We start from the raw sequence: 15836 nt of genomic DNA, 5'->3' as shown, positions 1-15836 counted from the left end.
TTATGTTAATGTAACAGAGGATAGATGATAAAACTCGTAGCTCAGTTAATCACATTGTGGTCGGAGTTTATTAGAAAGATAGCAGAATCTGTGGATTATGAAGGATGTCCTTCCTGCACTCATTTTATGTGTAGATCTGGCTAAATCTTGGATGTTTCATGTTCAGGTCTCAACATGTTCCTTGATTTTTTTTTTAAATTTTCCTCGTAGGGCTGTCTGCCGCCAAACTCTTAGCTGAACATGAAGTGAATGTTTTGGTCTTAGAAGCGCGGGACAGAGTTGGAGGAAGAACATACACTGTGAGGGTAAGTGATTTTTAATGCTTAACGTATAATTTCTCACTCAAACTAGAAGTGGGAGCGATGGAAGGCACAGAAGCCATGTGTCCTCTAGAGCCTTCAGCTACTCCAACAAGTAAGCATCCGTTGTGGTCAACAAACACTCACTGACCATTTGCAGCTACGTGGCTGGAACGGGAGGGTATTAGGCTAAGCGAAGTTAGTCAGAGAAAGACAAATATCATATGGCCTCACTCATGTGAGGACTTTAAGAGACAAAACAGATAACATAGGGAAGGGGAGCAAAAATAACATAAAAACAGGGAGGGGGACAAAACAGAAGAGACTCATAAATATGGAGAACGAACAGAGGGTTGCTGGAGGGGCTGTGGAATGGGGAAGGGGCATGAAGGAATCTACTTCTGGAGTCATTGTGGCACTGTATGCTAACTAACTTGGATGTTAATTGAAAAAATAAAAATAAAACCAAACCAAACCAAATAAACACTCACTGAAGAGTGAACGCCTCTGACCTTCAGTAGCTTATAGTCTAGTGATGAAAACAAACGTGAACAAATAACTTCAGTACACTGTCATAACTTCCATACCAGAGACCTCAGTAGACTAGGTAGTGTCTCAGATGGGGTTACGGTTTGACTGGACTTGAAATGACTGTATACCCGTAACACACATGCGCACACACACACAGAGTATAGGTTCCATCTTTATTTATTTAAGGATACACAACTTAAAAGAAGTATGGCTACATGGGTGGCTCAGTCGGTTAGGAGTCAAGCTGTTAATGTTGGCTCAGGTCATGATCTCGCGGTGTGTGTGTTCGAGCCCCATGTCGGGTTCTGTGCTGACAGCATGGAGCCTGCCTGGGATTCTGTCTCTCCCTCTCTCTCTCTGCCCCTCCCTCTGCTTGTGCAATCTCTGTAATAAGCAAATAAGTAAATAAATAAACTTGAAAGAAAAAAAGTGCGGCTACAGTAAGCAGAAGCAAAATGCATATTTTTGTGCAACTTTGTCCTTGGCCCCTGTTTCCTAAGAGGAGAGCTGTTGGGAGGGACACTCTTTGCTTGGGTAAGGTCGGCTAGACATGAGGACGAAGCTCAGTTCTTGCTACATCACTGCCGTTTTAGACTTGGGCTGATGTCACCATTCTAGAAAAAAAAAAAACAAAAAAAAACCGCATCCCAAGTATTGTTTGCCATTATTCAAGGCCACGGTCGTAGGCAGTCAAGTCTGTGGGAGCTGATGGATGCGCACAGGGAGACGACATGGGGTGGGGAGGAGATAGGGCCAAAGGCAGAGGTTTGGGGAGCATGCAGATTTAATGGGTGCAGAGGCAGCGGAGCCAAAGCGAAGCAGCGGTGGCAGAGGCAGATGGGTGGAGGAAAGAGGAAGCCCCTGTGTTTGTCAGTTAGGTCATTAATGAGAGCCTTTCCTCCAGCCTGCAAATGGAGTGGTAAAGGCTGGAGATCCACAGGACGAAAGCAGCCGGTTGCAGTGACCGGAAAGAGAGGCAGCATCTATCTAATAAGATGTGTTGGGCTTACAGCAAAATGGCTTCTGCAGCGCTAGTCACAATGGCTTGAGCAATCCAAACATGCAGTTATTTTGCATAAGAAGTGGTCTGGTGGCAAGGAGTCCAGACTGGCGCAGGGCAGGGGGCGGTGGGGGGGCTCGGCTTTGTCATCAAGGCTTTATGCTCTTTCTGTCTTCTGCTCAGCCATTCTTTGCATGTTGTCTTATTGTCTTATTGCCTAATGGGCACCAGATGGCTGCTGTAACTCTGAGCATCAGTCCTCACTGAGGACAGGAAAGAGGATGAAGAGGCAAGACGAGGTTTTCTTTTTAAGTTTGTATTTAAATTCCCGTTACTTAACATACTGTGTAACCTTCGTGTCAGGTGTACAATACAGTGATTCGTCACTTCCATAGGACAACCGGTGCTCATCACGACCAGTGCACTCCCGAATCCCCATCACCTGTTTCATCCATCCCCCTACCCACCTCCCCTCTAGTAACCATCAGTTTGTTCTCTGTAGTTAACGTTTATTTATTTTGGAGAGACAGAGTGAGAGTGGGGGAGGGGCAGAGAGAGAGGGAGACATAGAATCCGAAGCAGGCTCCAAGCTCTGAGCTGTCGGCACAAAGCCCGATGCAGGGCTCGAACTCATGAACTGCGAGATCGTGACCTGAGCTGAAGTCAGACGCTCAACGGACTGAGCCACCCGGGTGCCCCTGTTCTCTGTAGTTAAGAGCCTGTTTTGTGGTGAGGCGGCCCCAGCTTTATCTGCAACAAAGCTTTTCCTTTACCAGAAGACCCCCAGCAGACATTTGCTTTAGTCTACAGCTATGCCCTTAGCTGCTGGGGAGCCCGGGAAAGCAAGCATTTAGCATTTCCAGACTGCATAATACAAGCAGGCATGGAAAAGGCAATATGAGTGGATGTGGAATAGCTAACCAACATGTGAACTAGAATATTGTAGACTATGTTTTTCCGTTAGACCAGGCCATGCTCCCCCTGTCATTTGCTTCCTACGTTTTTAAAGTTATTATTTATTATTTATTTTTGAGAAAGATGGAGAGAGTGCGAGCAGGGGAGGGGCAGAGAGAGAGAGAGAGAGGGGAAGAATCTCAAGCAGGCTCTGCGCTGTCAGGGTAGAGCCCGACATAGGGCTCGAACTCTCAAAAGCATAAGATCATGACCTGAGATGAAATTGAGAGTCTGACACTTAACCGACTGAGCCACCCATGCACCCCTGCTTCCTACCTTTTTATGATTTTCTATTTTTTATTTTTTTAACATTTGTTCCTTTTTGAGAGGCAGAGAGACACAGAGCATGAGCAGGGGAGGGGCAGAGAGAGAGGGAGACACAGAATCCGAACCAGGCTCCAGGCTCTGAGCTGTCAGCACAGAGTCCGACGTGGGGTTCGAACTCACAGACCTCGAGATCATAACCTGTGTCGAAGGCGGACACTTAACCGACTGAGCCACCCAGGCGTCCCCCTACCTTTTGAGATGCACGCAGGGATGAAAAAAAAAAGATACACACAGGGATATACCATGGGTCTGTTTTCACTTTACTCAGTTCTAAGAGTGTTCTACAGCCTTGCTACTCAGTGTGATCCATGGACCAGTAGCCTCAGAGTCACCTCCCCCCCAGGAGCTTTGATAGAGATGCAGAATCATAGGCCCCTGGTCCTAGACCCACTGAATCCAAATCTGCATTTCGACGAGCTCCCCAGGGGATGTTACTGCAGTGCTGCTCTGTGGGGTGTGTTTGCTTGCTTGCTTTAAATGAATCCCGATTAATTGTATCTGGAGAATTTCTGAGCGCTTCCCGCTGCACCGGGAAGCTATTGGTCTGGAATTGAGGAGACTGAGATTCTGGCCCCTGTACTACCTGACATCCCTTCTTAACCTGGGCCAAGTCCTTCTGGCACCTCACATCTCTGTCTTCCCACCCGGGCCGTGAGATACAATCTAAATGTACTTCAAGCTCCCTGGCAACTTCAAGTTCTAGTTGAAGACAGTGTGTTGTAGTGCAAAAGAAGGATTGCATATTCTGCGTGTCTGACCTTATTAGATACAAGTCCCCTGTCATTTTCAGAAAATTATGCCTTCAGTTTGGCGATAGTTATTCAGCTATTCCTTAGCCCTCCTTTCTTATCTCTAAAACCTTTTGGTTATTAAATAGGAGCATCAGTCATGTTGCAGATTTTCAGGTAAGAACAAGTTTCTTGATCTAAAGGAAATGAGAATTCCAACATGCCTGTCCCCATCTGTGTTATTGCCCCAGGCTGATTTTTCAGGTGGTATCATTTATATACGTCAGCACCATACAGGAAGTATTGTGTGTGAAGCATAATTGTAACTCTTTAGGTATATGAGGAAAGAACTTTGAAATGCGCTTCGAAATGCTTACAAAGTAGGAATTAACATTTGTAAGATTTCAAGTGAATAGAAGAATAAAGGGCTTTGAGAAAAAGGAACAGAAATGGTATTTAATAAGAAACTGAACTGGATATTGTTAGAATTCCTACTAAGAGCAATTTTTAAAATATTTATTATTTATTTTTGTTAAGTTTTTAATTTTTATTTTATTCATTTATTTTGAGAGAGAGAGAGAGAGAGAGAGAGAGAGGCAGAGAGGGAGAGAGAGAATCCCAAGCAGGTACCTCGCTGTCAGTGCAGAGCCCAGTGTGGGGTTCGATCTCACGAACTATGAGATCATGACCTGAGCCGAAATCTAGGAGTCGGGCACTTAACCGACTGAGCTACCCAGGCACCCCAATTCTTTTCTTTTCTTTTTTTTTTTTTAGTTTATTTATTTTTGAGAGAGACAGAGAGAGAGAGAGAGAGCAAGCGAGCACGCATGCACGAGCAAGTGGGGGAGCGACAGAGAGAGAGAGAGAGAGAATCCCAAACAGGCTCCACTCTCAGCACGGAGCCCAACACAGGGCTTGAACTCACGAACTCTGAGATCATTACCCAGGCTCCCCTGTAAGAGCAATTCTGAGTCAATTGGGATAATTTGGGGTGGAGACGCCCTAACAGTTACTCTGGATCTTTAAGTACCGAAATACTACGTTTGGTGTTGTCACTTGGCCACTGTTCAGATAGATCTCCTGTCAGTTTAGAACTTCCCAGTTTTTCCTTCGTGTGGTTCCTCTGTAATTCTTCAGGACCAAATTAATTAATTTGTGTTGTTGCCTTAATATCATCAGGGAAAGTACCATCAGGGAAAGTACCACCAGGACTCCACTAAATAGAAACAATGGACAGGGGTGCCTGGGTGGCTCAGTCAGTTAAGTATCTGACTCTTGATTTTGGCTCAGGTCATGATCTCATGGTTTGTGAGTTTGAGCCCCACGTCGGGCTCTGCACTAACAGCATGCAGCCTGCTTGGGATTCTTTGTCTCTGTCTCTGTCTGACCCTTCCCTGCTTGCTCTCTCTCTCTCTCTCAAAGTAAATAAGAATAAACTTTAAAGTAAAAGAATCTTTCACCTTTGTAAAGAAACATCCTGTAAAAGAAAACAAATGAATGCATAGGTGACCAACAAAACCAGAAGCACACTATGTACAGAGAACAAACTGGTGGTTGCCAGAAAGGAGGTGGCTGGGGGTGGACAGAATAGGTAAAGGAGATTAAGAGGTACAAACTTCCAGTTATAAAATAAGTAAGTCACAGACATGAGAAAAGTACAGGATAGGGAGTATAGTCGATAGTGTTGTAACAATTTGTATGATAAAAAAAGGAAATGTTCTGCAATATGCCTCATAATCCTGCACTTAGGATTATTGGCTTTAGTGTCTGTCATCTAAAGACATCATGTTTGGAAATTCCCACGACTCCTTCTTGCTTGGTTAAAGCAAGTACTTTAACCAGTTTTGTTTTATATTTATTTTATTTTCAAAAGTTATTTACTTATTTATTTATTTATTTAGAGACAGAGCACGAGCGGGAGGGGGGCAGAGAGCGAGGGAGACACAGAATCTGAAGCAGGCTCTGCGCTCAGTGCAAAGTCCAACTCGGGGTTCGAACTCATGAACTGTGAGATTGTGACCTGAGCCAAAACTGAGACAGTCGGACATTTAACTGACTGAGCCTCCCAGGCGCCGCAGGGTTAGTTTAAAGAAGTCAGAGGCACACTTCATTTCCGGTCTTGTGGCAGAATGGAAGCCCTGGTTACCTCTCCCCATTGGAATCAGTAAAATGTTGTATAAAATACACTCTGCTGCCTTGACACGGAAATCGGAAATTTGCGGGCCTCCTGAATGCTGAACAGACAGCTCACGTTTCACACACCCAATCTGAACTTCTGACTTTCTCCTTCAAGACCGCCGTTCCAGCAGCCTTGATGGAAAGGATGACAGTTCCGAAAAATTCAGAGTCACACCCAATATGCTCATGCCTCACATTCATTCTGTTGGCTCTGCCTTCGAAATACATCCAGAATCCAACACTTTGCACCGCTACCATGGCAACTCCTGGGGGCAGTCACCGCCATCTCTAAGCCAGATGCCTCAATGGCTTCCTAACTGATTTCCCTGCTCTCACCCTGGCCTCCTATAATCTAGTCTTAGTGCCGCAGCTAGAATGAGCCTCTCAAACCTAAGTCAGATCTTGGCGTGTCTCTGCCGAAAAGCTTCCAGAAGCTCTCCTCATTCAGAGGTCAAGCCACGGTCCTTACAATGACCTTTGGGGCTTCCCATGACCTGCCCCCCAATAACGTCTCTAGCCTTATCTCTAATTCTCTTTTCCTTGCTCACTCTGTTCTAGCCATACTGGCTTCCAATTTCTTATTTTTTTTAAATGCTTACTTATTTTGAGAAAGAGAGAGTGCACACAAGTGGAGGGAGGGGCAGAGAGAGAGGGAGAGAGAATCCCAAACAGGCTGCACATTCGGTGTGGAGCCCGATGTGGCGCTCAAACTCATGAACCGTGAGATCATGACCTCAGCAAAAATCAAGAGTCAAGATGCTTAACCAACTGGGGCACCCAGGAACCCCTGGTCTCCTGTTTCTTGAACACACCAGGCACCCTTCTGCCTTAGTCTTTGCTGTTCTTTCTGCCAGGAATGCCCTTGTCCTGGCATATGGATAACTCCTTCATCTACTTAAAGTCTTTATGCAAATGTTACCTCTTCAAGGCGGCCTACATATCCAATGCATTGTAAATTGCAGTCTTTCCTTTTCTTCTCTGCGGTTTCAGTCTCCCATGTTCTACTTTAGCTTTTTGATTTTCGTTGCTCTTATCAACTTCTGAGAGACTTCGTTGTTATGTTCTGGGTTCATTTTCTGTCTCTTCCCATCGAATGTAAGTTCCTTGAGAGCAGGGATCTTTGTTTGGTTTACTGATGTAACAGAAGCTCCTTGAACAGTACCTGGCACCTTGTAGGAGAGCAAGGTACTTGCTTGTTGAATAAACAAGCGAATCCCCAGAGCAAAGTAAAAACATGAAGCCTAGGAAGTAAATGAGCTCAAAACTTGACTTTCACCTTGAATGCCTACTGAGCCCGAAAGACTTTGCAAATTACAGGGTGACGGCCATATGGCATGCAGGGAACATTAGATGAAACTCCGAACCTGCTGAAGATAGGGAATTTTAATAGGAAACGCTCCAATTGGAATGCTTCATAGGTGGAAGTGTGATAAAGCTTACCATTCAGAAAGGGAGAAAAATAAACCTTGCCCTCGTTCATGGTTTCCACCCAAATTTACACTACCTTTATGGCATGCTAAACGTCAGGCAGACTATGTAAAGTGCCACACTGGCTGGCAGAAATAGACTCCAAAGAAAAGAAGTAATTCATAGTTAAAAATGAGAAATCATACAAGGAAAACAAGGCACCAAAAAAGGATAAGCGTAAAACAATGATCCAGAAAGTATTTTAACATAAGCTCAAGAGCCCATCAGTGTGTTCTGATTTAAAACTTCATCTGTTGGAAATCAGAGAATTGGGCCTAATAAATCTCAAGGTGGTTCCTCCAGCAACAACCCCAAAGAAAAGCCTGCATAAAAACCTAAATGCTTGGAAAAGGATCTAGATCAGCAGGGTGTACTATAGCGTTCTTTATCTACTATACATGTTATTGTTGAATCCACCTCACCAGTAGCTATACAAATGGGATTGTTTCCTGATGAGTGTCCTACAGGGTTGCGCCAAGTTCTTGGGTGACAGAGAAAAAATTGGTATTTTCAGCTGCACTTTATAAGAGAGAAATAAGGCACATTTAAGGTGTAACAAATAAATTTTTTTGTTTTTAATTAAGATATAGAAACTTGTTGGGGCGCCTGGGTGGCTCAGTTGGTTAAGCGTCCGACTTTGGCTCAGGTCATGATCTCACGGTCCATGGGTTTGAGCCCCGCGTCAGGCTCTGTGCTGACAGCTCGGAGCCTGGAGCCTGCTTCGGATTCTGGGTCTCCCTCTCTCTCTGACCCTCCCCCGTTCATGCTCTGTCTCTCTCTGTGTCAAAAATAAATAAACATTACAAAAAAATTTAAGATATAGAAACTTGTTTTCCCCAAGTGTTAACTAAAGTCTTCTGGCCCCTTTTTCTCTTTGTACAGAATGAACACGTCAATTATGTAGATGTTGGCGGGGCGTATGTGGGACCAACCCAGAATAGAATCTTACGGTTATCTAAGGAGCTGGGTCTAGAAACTTACAAAGTGAACGTATGTGAGCGGCTTGTTCAATATGTAAAGGTAAGCCTGACATTTTACTCAAGTGACCAGTGGGGGAGCACTGTATTTGGGAAAATATTCGGTTTTCTTCCTAGTTTTTTCTCAAAGCAATTGTAAAAATAGGCTCTCAGCCTTATAGTAGTCTTCTGCGTTTTCTTTTTCTTTTTAAAGAAATCCTTGGGGACCCTGGGAATCCCTGTAAGGGGTCATGCCTCAGTTTGCCCCCTCTGCACATCACACACTGTGGCCCTTAAAGGCTGCACCCTTACCCCCAGTCCAACTGGAGTAAGGGTATGAGGCTTTTATCTTCTTTCCTTCTTCAGTGTCTATGGGGAGCAAGGGGGCGGGGACAGGAGCTACCTGCGGTAGACACATGGATGTGCCTACGGATGTGTGCGCGCTCGCGCACAGCGCACGCGCGCGCGCGCACACACACACACACACACACACAGAGCCACACGCAGCCCTTGAGGCACCTATGAGGCAATTCTAAGGCCCCAAGGAACACAGTAGTCCAAGGCCAGTTCTTAAGACTGAGCAGGTTATACATTGTCATCGTTACCTGGCGTTTCTTTGCACGCTTTGATAATTTCCTCCGTACTGAGCCTTGACTCTTGGGAAGTCTAGCTGAGCTGTGTGGTTTACCACTGTTTAAATAAGATTGTTTCACTCTGCTGATATCCAGCTGTTGCCAGAGTTATTCTTTGTCACTGAAGCCAAACATGGAGCAGCTGGAGTGTTGGAAATGTGCCTTGAGAGGTCAGGCTGTCCGATCTGCCTTCGCAGCCGGCTTCCCAGAACTAGCATCTCGAGGGCAGGGGTCATGCACTCGTTCTAATGGTAGGATTCCCACACCGGTGATCATGTCACTCTCTGAGCGGCTCTACCCCACTCAGTCACACGGGTCTGGAGCCTTCGGGGGGTTTTCGGAGCTTGGAGTCAAGGGTACTTGTGATATGTGCACACTGATGCGCCGTCAGGGGATCTTAAGACATTCTGATATGGTTTGGGATGGTTTGGGTTGTTTGGGGGAAGGGTCTGGCAGTTACACATGTGAAAAAACAAAAACAAACCAGCAGCCTTGAGAGAAACTGGGTTCAGAGGTCAGGGGGGGAATGAAGAAAGTATAAAAAACTATACAATGCTAGCTTCAGTAGGCTTCCTGATCACTTTCTCTGTCTACACGGCAGGGTGCTTCCCTGGATTAGCAAATAATGACAATGGTGAGAATGATAGTAACTAACATTTATTGAGCACTTTTACATGTGTTAGCATATTTAATGTAGGGAGAGAGACCAAATCCTTTGCATGGAGTACTAAATAAACAGTCCCATAAATTCACTCTTCAGTCCAAGTAGGAAGCAAGTGAGTCTGATGATTGTCCTGGAATCTGAGCAGACTCATGCTTATGATCTCTTCCTCTCTCACATTCAGGTGCTGAGAGATTTTTTATTTTCCCTGAAGTCTCACAGTAAACAACTAAGTGATTTTTTTATGCACGATCTCCGTAAATCATTACATACACCTCGTTAGGCAGGCACGATTATCCCCATTTTACAGAGGGGAAAACTGAGGTTCAGAGAGATAAAGCAGCTCGACAAGACTATGAAACGAGTAATGGTCTGTTTTACCCCCCGAGCTCATACCATTCATGCATTTTAAGACTGGCTTCCAAAGAAGCACACATTTAAGGTGCTGAGCACCATTCTTTTCTTTTAAGACACAATCCCATCTAAAGAAAAGATGGAGCACGGAAATACCATTAAACCATCCTCTCACATACTTTAATCTGCCAAAGCACACATATTTTCACCCAAGGTAGACCACAATGTTCAGCTAAAGATAATTGTGGGTCAGTTAGAGGTTTATTTATTTGAGCTGAAGGAGTCCTTGTAAAGTGAGGCAGCCAGATTAGGGAAAGGCAGGAAGACTATATTCCATGGAAGATTGTTAACAAATCGTATAGCAAAAAATCATTCCACTTATTTAAAAATATCTCAACCCTTACTGCTGTGTCCACTTTGGTGGGGTGGCAGGGGGCGAGGGGAATGGACTTTTCCCCATCACCGTAGTGCGCCGGGTTAATAGTGCAGATTGTCTTTGTGACACTCTGAATTGGCTCTCGAGACAACCCCAGCCTCTGTAATCTACCACAGTGCATTCTTTTCAGTGAATACCACCGAAATGAAGCAGGTGAATCCAGAAGATTGCCAGTGTCTAGTTAAACCAAGCCATATTCCAGATTGCTTCAGCTTTTAAATTTTCCCAGCGCGCAGCCTTAAAGACTGCCTCGGTTGTTTCTTCTGACAGCAGACTGTAGTGGATCCAGTTTCAATGTATTCTGGGATGATTTTTTGTTTAAGATTTTTGTTTTTAAGTGATCTCTACACCCAGCGTGGGGCTCGAACTCGAAACCCCGAGATCAAGAGTCGCATACTCTACTGACTGGGCCCCTGCCAGGTGGCCCTCTAGAACGATTGTTAGTATTCACCAAAGAATGGTTCTTGACCCTTGCTAGATTGTGTTTACAGGGCAAATTGAGACTCTAAGCCTGAGCCTCTGAGCTGAGCAGTGGAGATAGACGTTTAGTGGTGTTTTGGACCCTGTCCCTTCCTAGGAGACTATGTCTGTCTACTTCATTCATAGAAGGTTCAAATCATTATGCTAAATTCATCAGTTCAATGAACAGTTACTGGATAGTCTCCTCTGTACAAGGTATTGTTCCAGGCTGGAAATACAGTGGTGGACACATGATCAAAGCTCCTGCTTTCATGGAACTTACCATTAGCTCACATTTCTGCCTGTATCCTTCGTGGACCTTGTGAATAGAATACCTGTTCTTTTTTTTTTTTTTTTTTTTATCTTTATTTTTTAATTTTTTTATGTTTGTATATTTATTTATTTATTTATTTTTAACTTTTTTTTTTTTTACATTTTATTTATTTTTGATAGAGACAGAGCACGAGTGGGGGAGGTGGGGGAGGGGAGAGAGAGACGGAGACACAGAATCCGAAGCAGGCTCCAGGCTCTGAGCTATCAGCACAGAGCCCGACGTGGGGCTCGAACCCACAAACTGCGAGATCATGACCTGAGCTGAAGTCGGATGACTTCAACCGACTGAGCCACCCAGGCGCCCCAATGTTTATTTTTGAGAGAGAGACAGAGTGAGAGCAAGGATGGGACAGAGAGAGCAGGAGACATAGAATATGAAGCAGGATCCAGGCTCTGAGCTGTCGGTGCAGAGTCCGACGCGGGGCTCGAACTCACAATCTGTGAGATCATGACCTGAGCTGAAGTCGGATGCTTAACTGACTGAGCCACCCAGGCGCCCGTAGAATACCTATTGTAATTCTGGTTTAGTAGATCCTGATTCTTTTTTTTTTTAAGTTTATTTATTTTAGTAATCTCTACACCCAGTGTCGGACTGGAACTCACCACCCTGAGATCACGATGCGCATGCTCTACTGACTGAGCCAACCAGGCTCCCTAGTAGGTCCTGATTCTTATAGAATAGGTTCTTGGACAGGTTTTATGAATGTTGTGAATTTGATAATGGCTTTATTTAGGAGTTTATATCTGCTTTGTGAAATTAAATTAACCATGTTGTTTTTAACCTAAAAGGCGGATTTGAAGTAGCACCAGCTAAATGTGTTTAAAACATCTATTCTTTTCCTTTGGATGGTGTAAGGGAAGCAGGTGGACTTGAATGCTTCTTGGATTAATTGACCCATTACTTGCATTAGTGAATTAGATGCACTATCATTACGGGTTATTTGATGAGTAAGTTTCATTGAATTGTGGAGGCTTTTTGTTAAGTTTTACAGTGCCAGGTCTTGGAGAGGAAAGCAGAAATGCTTGATTTCCTTTTTTTTTTTTTTCCTTCTTTTAATGGGTTCTTCAGATCTTTTTTTAATTTTTTTTTTACATTTATTCATTTTTGAGAGACAGTGACAGAGGGTGAGCAGGGGAGGGGGCAGAGAAAGAGGGAGACACAGAATCTGAATCAGGCTCCAGGCTCTGAGCTGTCAGCACAGAGCCCCACATGGGGCTCCAGCTCACGAACCGTGAGATCATGATCTGAGCCGAAGTCGAACACTTAACCGACTGAGCCACCCAGGCGCCCTGGGTTCTTCCAGGTCTTAATAATACAGGTAGGGTGGAGAGAGGGAGAACACTGCATTTTGCAGGTGCTGCTCTGAAGGAGAAGTTGACATATTTATGCATTCCCACTTTCTCCCTGCTTTCACACCCTAAGTAAAAGTCAAGGCTATTAGGGGCGCCTAAGTGGCCTGGTTGGTTGAGTGTCCGACTCTTGGTTTCAGCCCAGGTTATGATCTCCTGGTTCATGGGTTCGAGCCCATTGGGCTCTATGCTGCCGCTCCCCTGCTAATTCTCTCTCAATCTCTCTCAAAATAAATAAACAAACTTAAAAAAAATAGAGACAATAAATATATACCACCCATTTCTTCTTAGACAATGGTGTGATATTTATTTAAACAACCTAGGCTTTCCTGATAGTACAGCTCACCAAGCAGGTTTTCCTAGTACTGGTTCTTTTCTTCCCACAGCCATTTACTTGAAGGTTTCTAGGCCAATAACTGCAATCAAAGGCTTTCCACATATGTGTGTTCTGGAATACTAAGTCAACTTTTTGTTGTTGTTGCTTAGAGGTGGACTTTATTTTTGCCAGTAGGCCGTGTTGAAAGCAGGGGATCTATTTATTTTACTTACTTACTTATTTACTTATTTATTTATTTTTGTTAGGATGTATTAATGCCTGCCAGAAATAACTGCGTTCTGACCCCTTATAATAGTGTTTCTTTTGGATCAGGGACATATATTTTTAAGCTGCTTTTAACACCGTTTTCTATACCAAATCACAGAAGCGTATGTTTTGTGTTCAAAGAAAGTTATACTTTCACTTTCAACGTCGCTCTGTAGGAAAGGCAGGAAGCCAAGGGCATTAGGCTCTTCTAGGGATATTGATTGTTGTGTCTTTGTTTCTTTTCTTTTAATCCCCTGAATCCCGGCGGCCGCCTCACTCCATGCATTGGTATTGCCTTCCATCTGTAAGGTTCCTATACCTGTGTCACCTCATTTGAGTTACCTCGTGATCCTATGGCTTAATAAGCATTTCCCCCCATCTCACAGATGAAAAAACTGAGGCTCAGAAAATTTAGACACCAAAGTAAGGCTTTCTGGCTCTTGAGCTCAGGGTTCTGGGGGTTACATCACAAAGTTCCTTATTCCACGGGCAGAAAGTCAACTTGTAAATTCCTTAAAAATTTTTATTTTATTTTATTTTTTATTTATACAGTTTTTTTTAATGTTTATTTATTTTTGAGAGAGAAGGAGAGACAGAGAGAACACGAATAAGGGAGGAGCAGATAGAAAGGGAGACACGGAATCCGAAGCAGGCTCCAGGCTCTGAGCTGTCAGCACAGAGCCCAACGTGAGTCTTGAATCCTTGAACCTCGAGATCATGACCTGAGCCGAAGTTGGACACTTAATCTACTGAGCCACCCAGGGGCCCCCATTTTATTTACTTTAGAGGGAGAGAGCATAAGTGGGTGAGGGGGCAGATTGAGAAAGAGAGAGAATCTTAAGCAGGCTCCATGCTGAGCTTGGAGCCCAAAGCAGGGCTTGATCCTATGACCCTGGGATCATGACCTGAGTCTAAATCAAGAGTTGGACGTTCAACCGACTGAGCCACCCAGGTACCCCTATAAATCCCTTTTAATAACCCGTTCTAAGGTATGATAAAAATCACCTTACCCTGATAGGCTCTGAAGTCCTAACATGCCACTCAAATGGTAGGGGCTCCTCTGGACGCAGGCAAGGTCCTGTGGGGTGCCTGGGAGCTGTATGTGGTCCCTTTCACCAAGGTGGCTTCTTCTCCTCTCGTGCACCCTGAGCCATAGATCTGGGGTGTCTCTGGCCTTCAGTGAGCGTTTGACTCCTGACCAACCCCCCAGACCACCCCAGTTAGGCTCAGCGGGCTCAGCAGATGAGTCCCCTTATTATGTTAAAACACTAAGTCTACAGCACGGTTTGGAATAGTTGGCTGTATATTCTTTTTGTTAATTGATTGATGTGAACTTACTCGTCAAAGTATGACCCAGATCAGAGTATTTTATTTTATGCCATTATATCCTGCTTGGTTTAAAGAGAAAAAAGAGAGAGGATTTAAAATAATTTGTAAGCTGTAGAAGTCAGGGTAGAGATGGAAAAAAAAACCAAACCAATTAGGTATGAACAGGAAAATGGTAATGGGCATGTGCTCATGATAGAAATTCTGTTTGATCATAGAAATGAAGTAATACAAGAGGGATTACTTGTTTTCTTTTCTAAATTCCAGTTATACGTAGGTTTTTTAAAAGCAGAGAGACTAAAAATGTTCATATAGTCTCACATTGGTCTATCAAGTATTTAGTACAAAGATATATGGACATAGCTTGTAAAAAAAAAAAAAAGGTTTTAGTAACTTCCATTCATTTCCCCCCTCCATTTTAAAAAAAAATTTTTTTTTTAACGTTTATTTATTTTTGAGACAGAGAGACAGAGCATGAACGGGGGAGGGTCAGAGAGAGGGAGACACAGAATCTGAAACAGGCTCCAGGCTCTGAGCTGTGAGCACAGAGCCCGACGCGGGGCTCGAACTCACGGACCGCGAGATCATGACCTGAGCCGAAGTCGGCAGCTTAACCGACTGAGCCACCCAGGCGCCCCTCCCCCCTCCATTTTTAAAAAAAGATTTATTTATTTATTTATTTTCAAGAGAGAGAAAGCATACGTAGAAGAGGGGCAGAGAGAGAAGGAGGAGCCTTGATGTGGGGCTCAAACCCACAAACCGGGAGATAGTGACCTGAGCCGATCTCTTAACCAACTGAGCCTCCCAGGCACCCCTCCTCCTCCATGTTTAAAAGACTTCATTTATTTCTTTTGTTTAAAGGAAAGCATAATGACAGAAATCACTCTTAAAGCCTTGTAGTGTTTAGAAAGCTAGGTCAGCATTAGCCATTTTCTCTCAAAGCCTCTTTTCTTTTTCCTAGAAACTTTCAGGGATAAATCTCAGATGTAGTTTGTAGAGAGCAAACCTTCCACTCGGTTGAAGCGACAGCCCAATACATAGCAAAGTCAGGTTAATGACTAGATCTTTTTCCTTCCATTTTTTCCCCTTTTTTTCGTTATTTTTCCCCCACCCCCTCTATTTTTTTTCTTTCTTGAAAAAAATCATGGTAACATACACATAACATAAAAATTGTCTTCTTAACCATTCGGTGTACAGTTCTCCAACATCAGGTAAATTCACATGTTTGTACACCCATCATCTGTACCGAACGTTTTTCATCT

General features: G+C 44.0%; 1 protein-coding gene across 2 annotated transcripts in view; it reads left to right on the top strand.

The window, feature by feature from the left end:
* The window catches only part of MAOA (monoamine oxidase A), a 78227-nt gene that overhangs the window by 20550 nt on the left and 41841 nt on the right, over positions 1-15836 (top strand). For both annotated transcript variants that reach the window (XM_019417332.2, XM_019417334.2), the window contains exons 2-3: positions 211-305; positions 8367-8504. In XM_019417332.2, the coding sequence (XP_019272877.2) occupies positions 211-305; positions 8367-8504 (233 nt within the window). The remainder of the gene's footprint in view (positions 1-210; positions 306-8366; positions 8505-15836) is intronic.

Source organism: Panthera pardus, unplaced genomic scaffold, assembly GCF_024362965.1.
Source record: "Panthera pardus isolate Hobbes unplaced genomic scaffold, ASM2436296v1 HiC_scaffold_27, whole genome shotgun sequence".
NCBI classification, from domain to species: Eukaryota; Metazoa; Chordata; class Mammalia; order Carnivora; family Felidae; genus Panthera; species Panthera pardus.
Note: the sequence above shows the minus strand (reverse complement) of the source record. Positions and strands in the feature narration are given on the sequence as shown.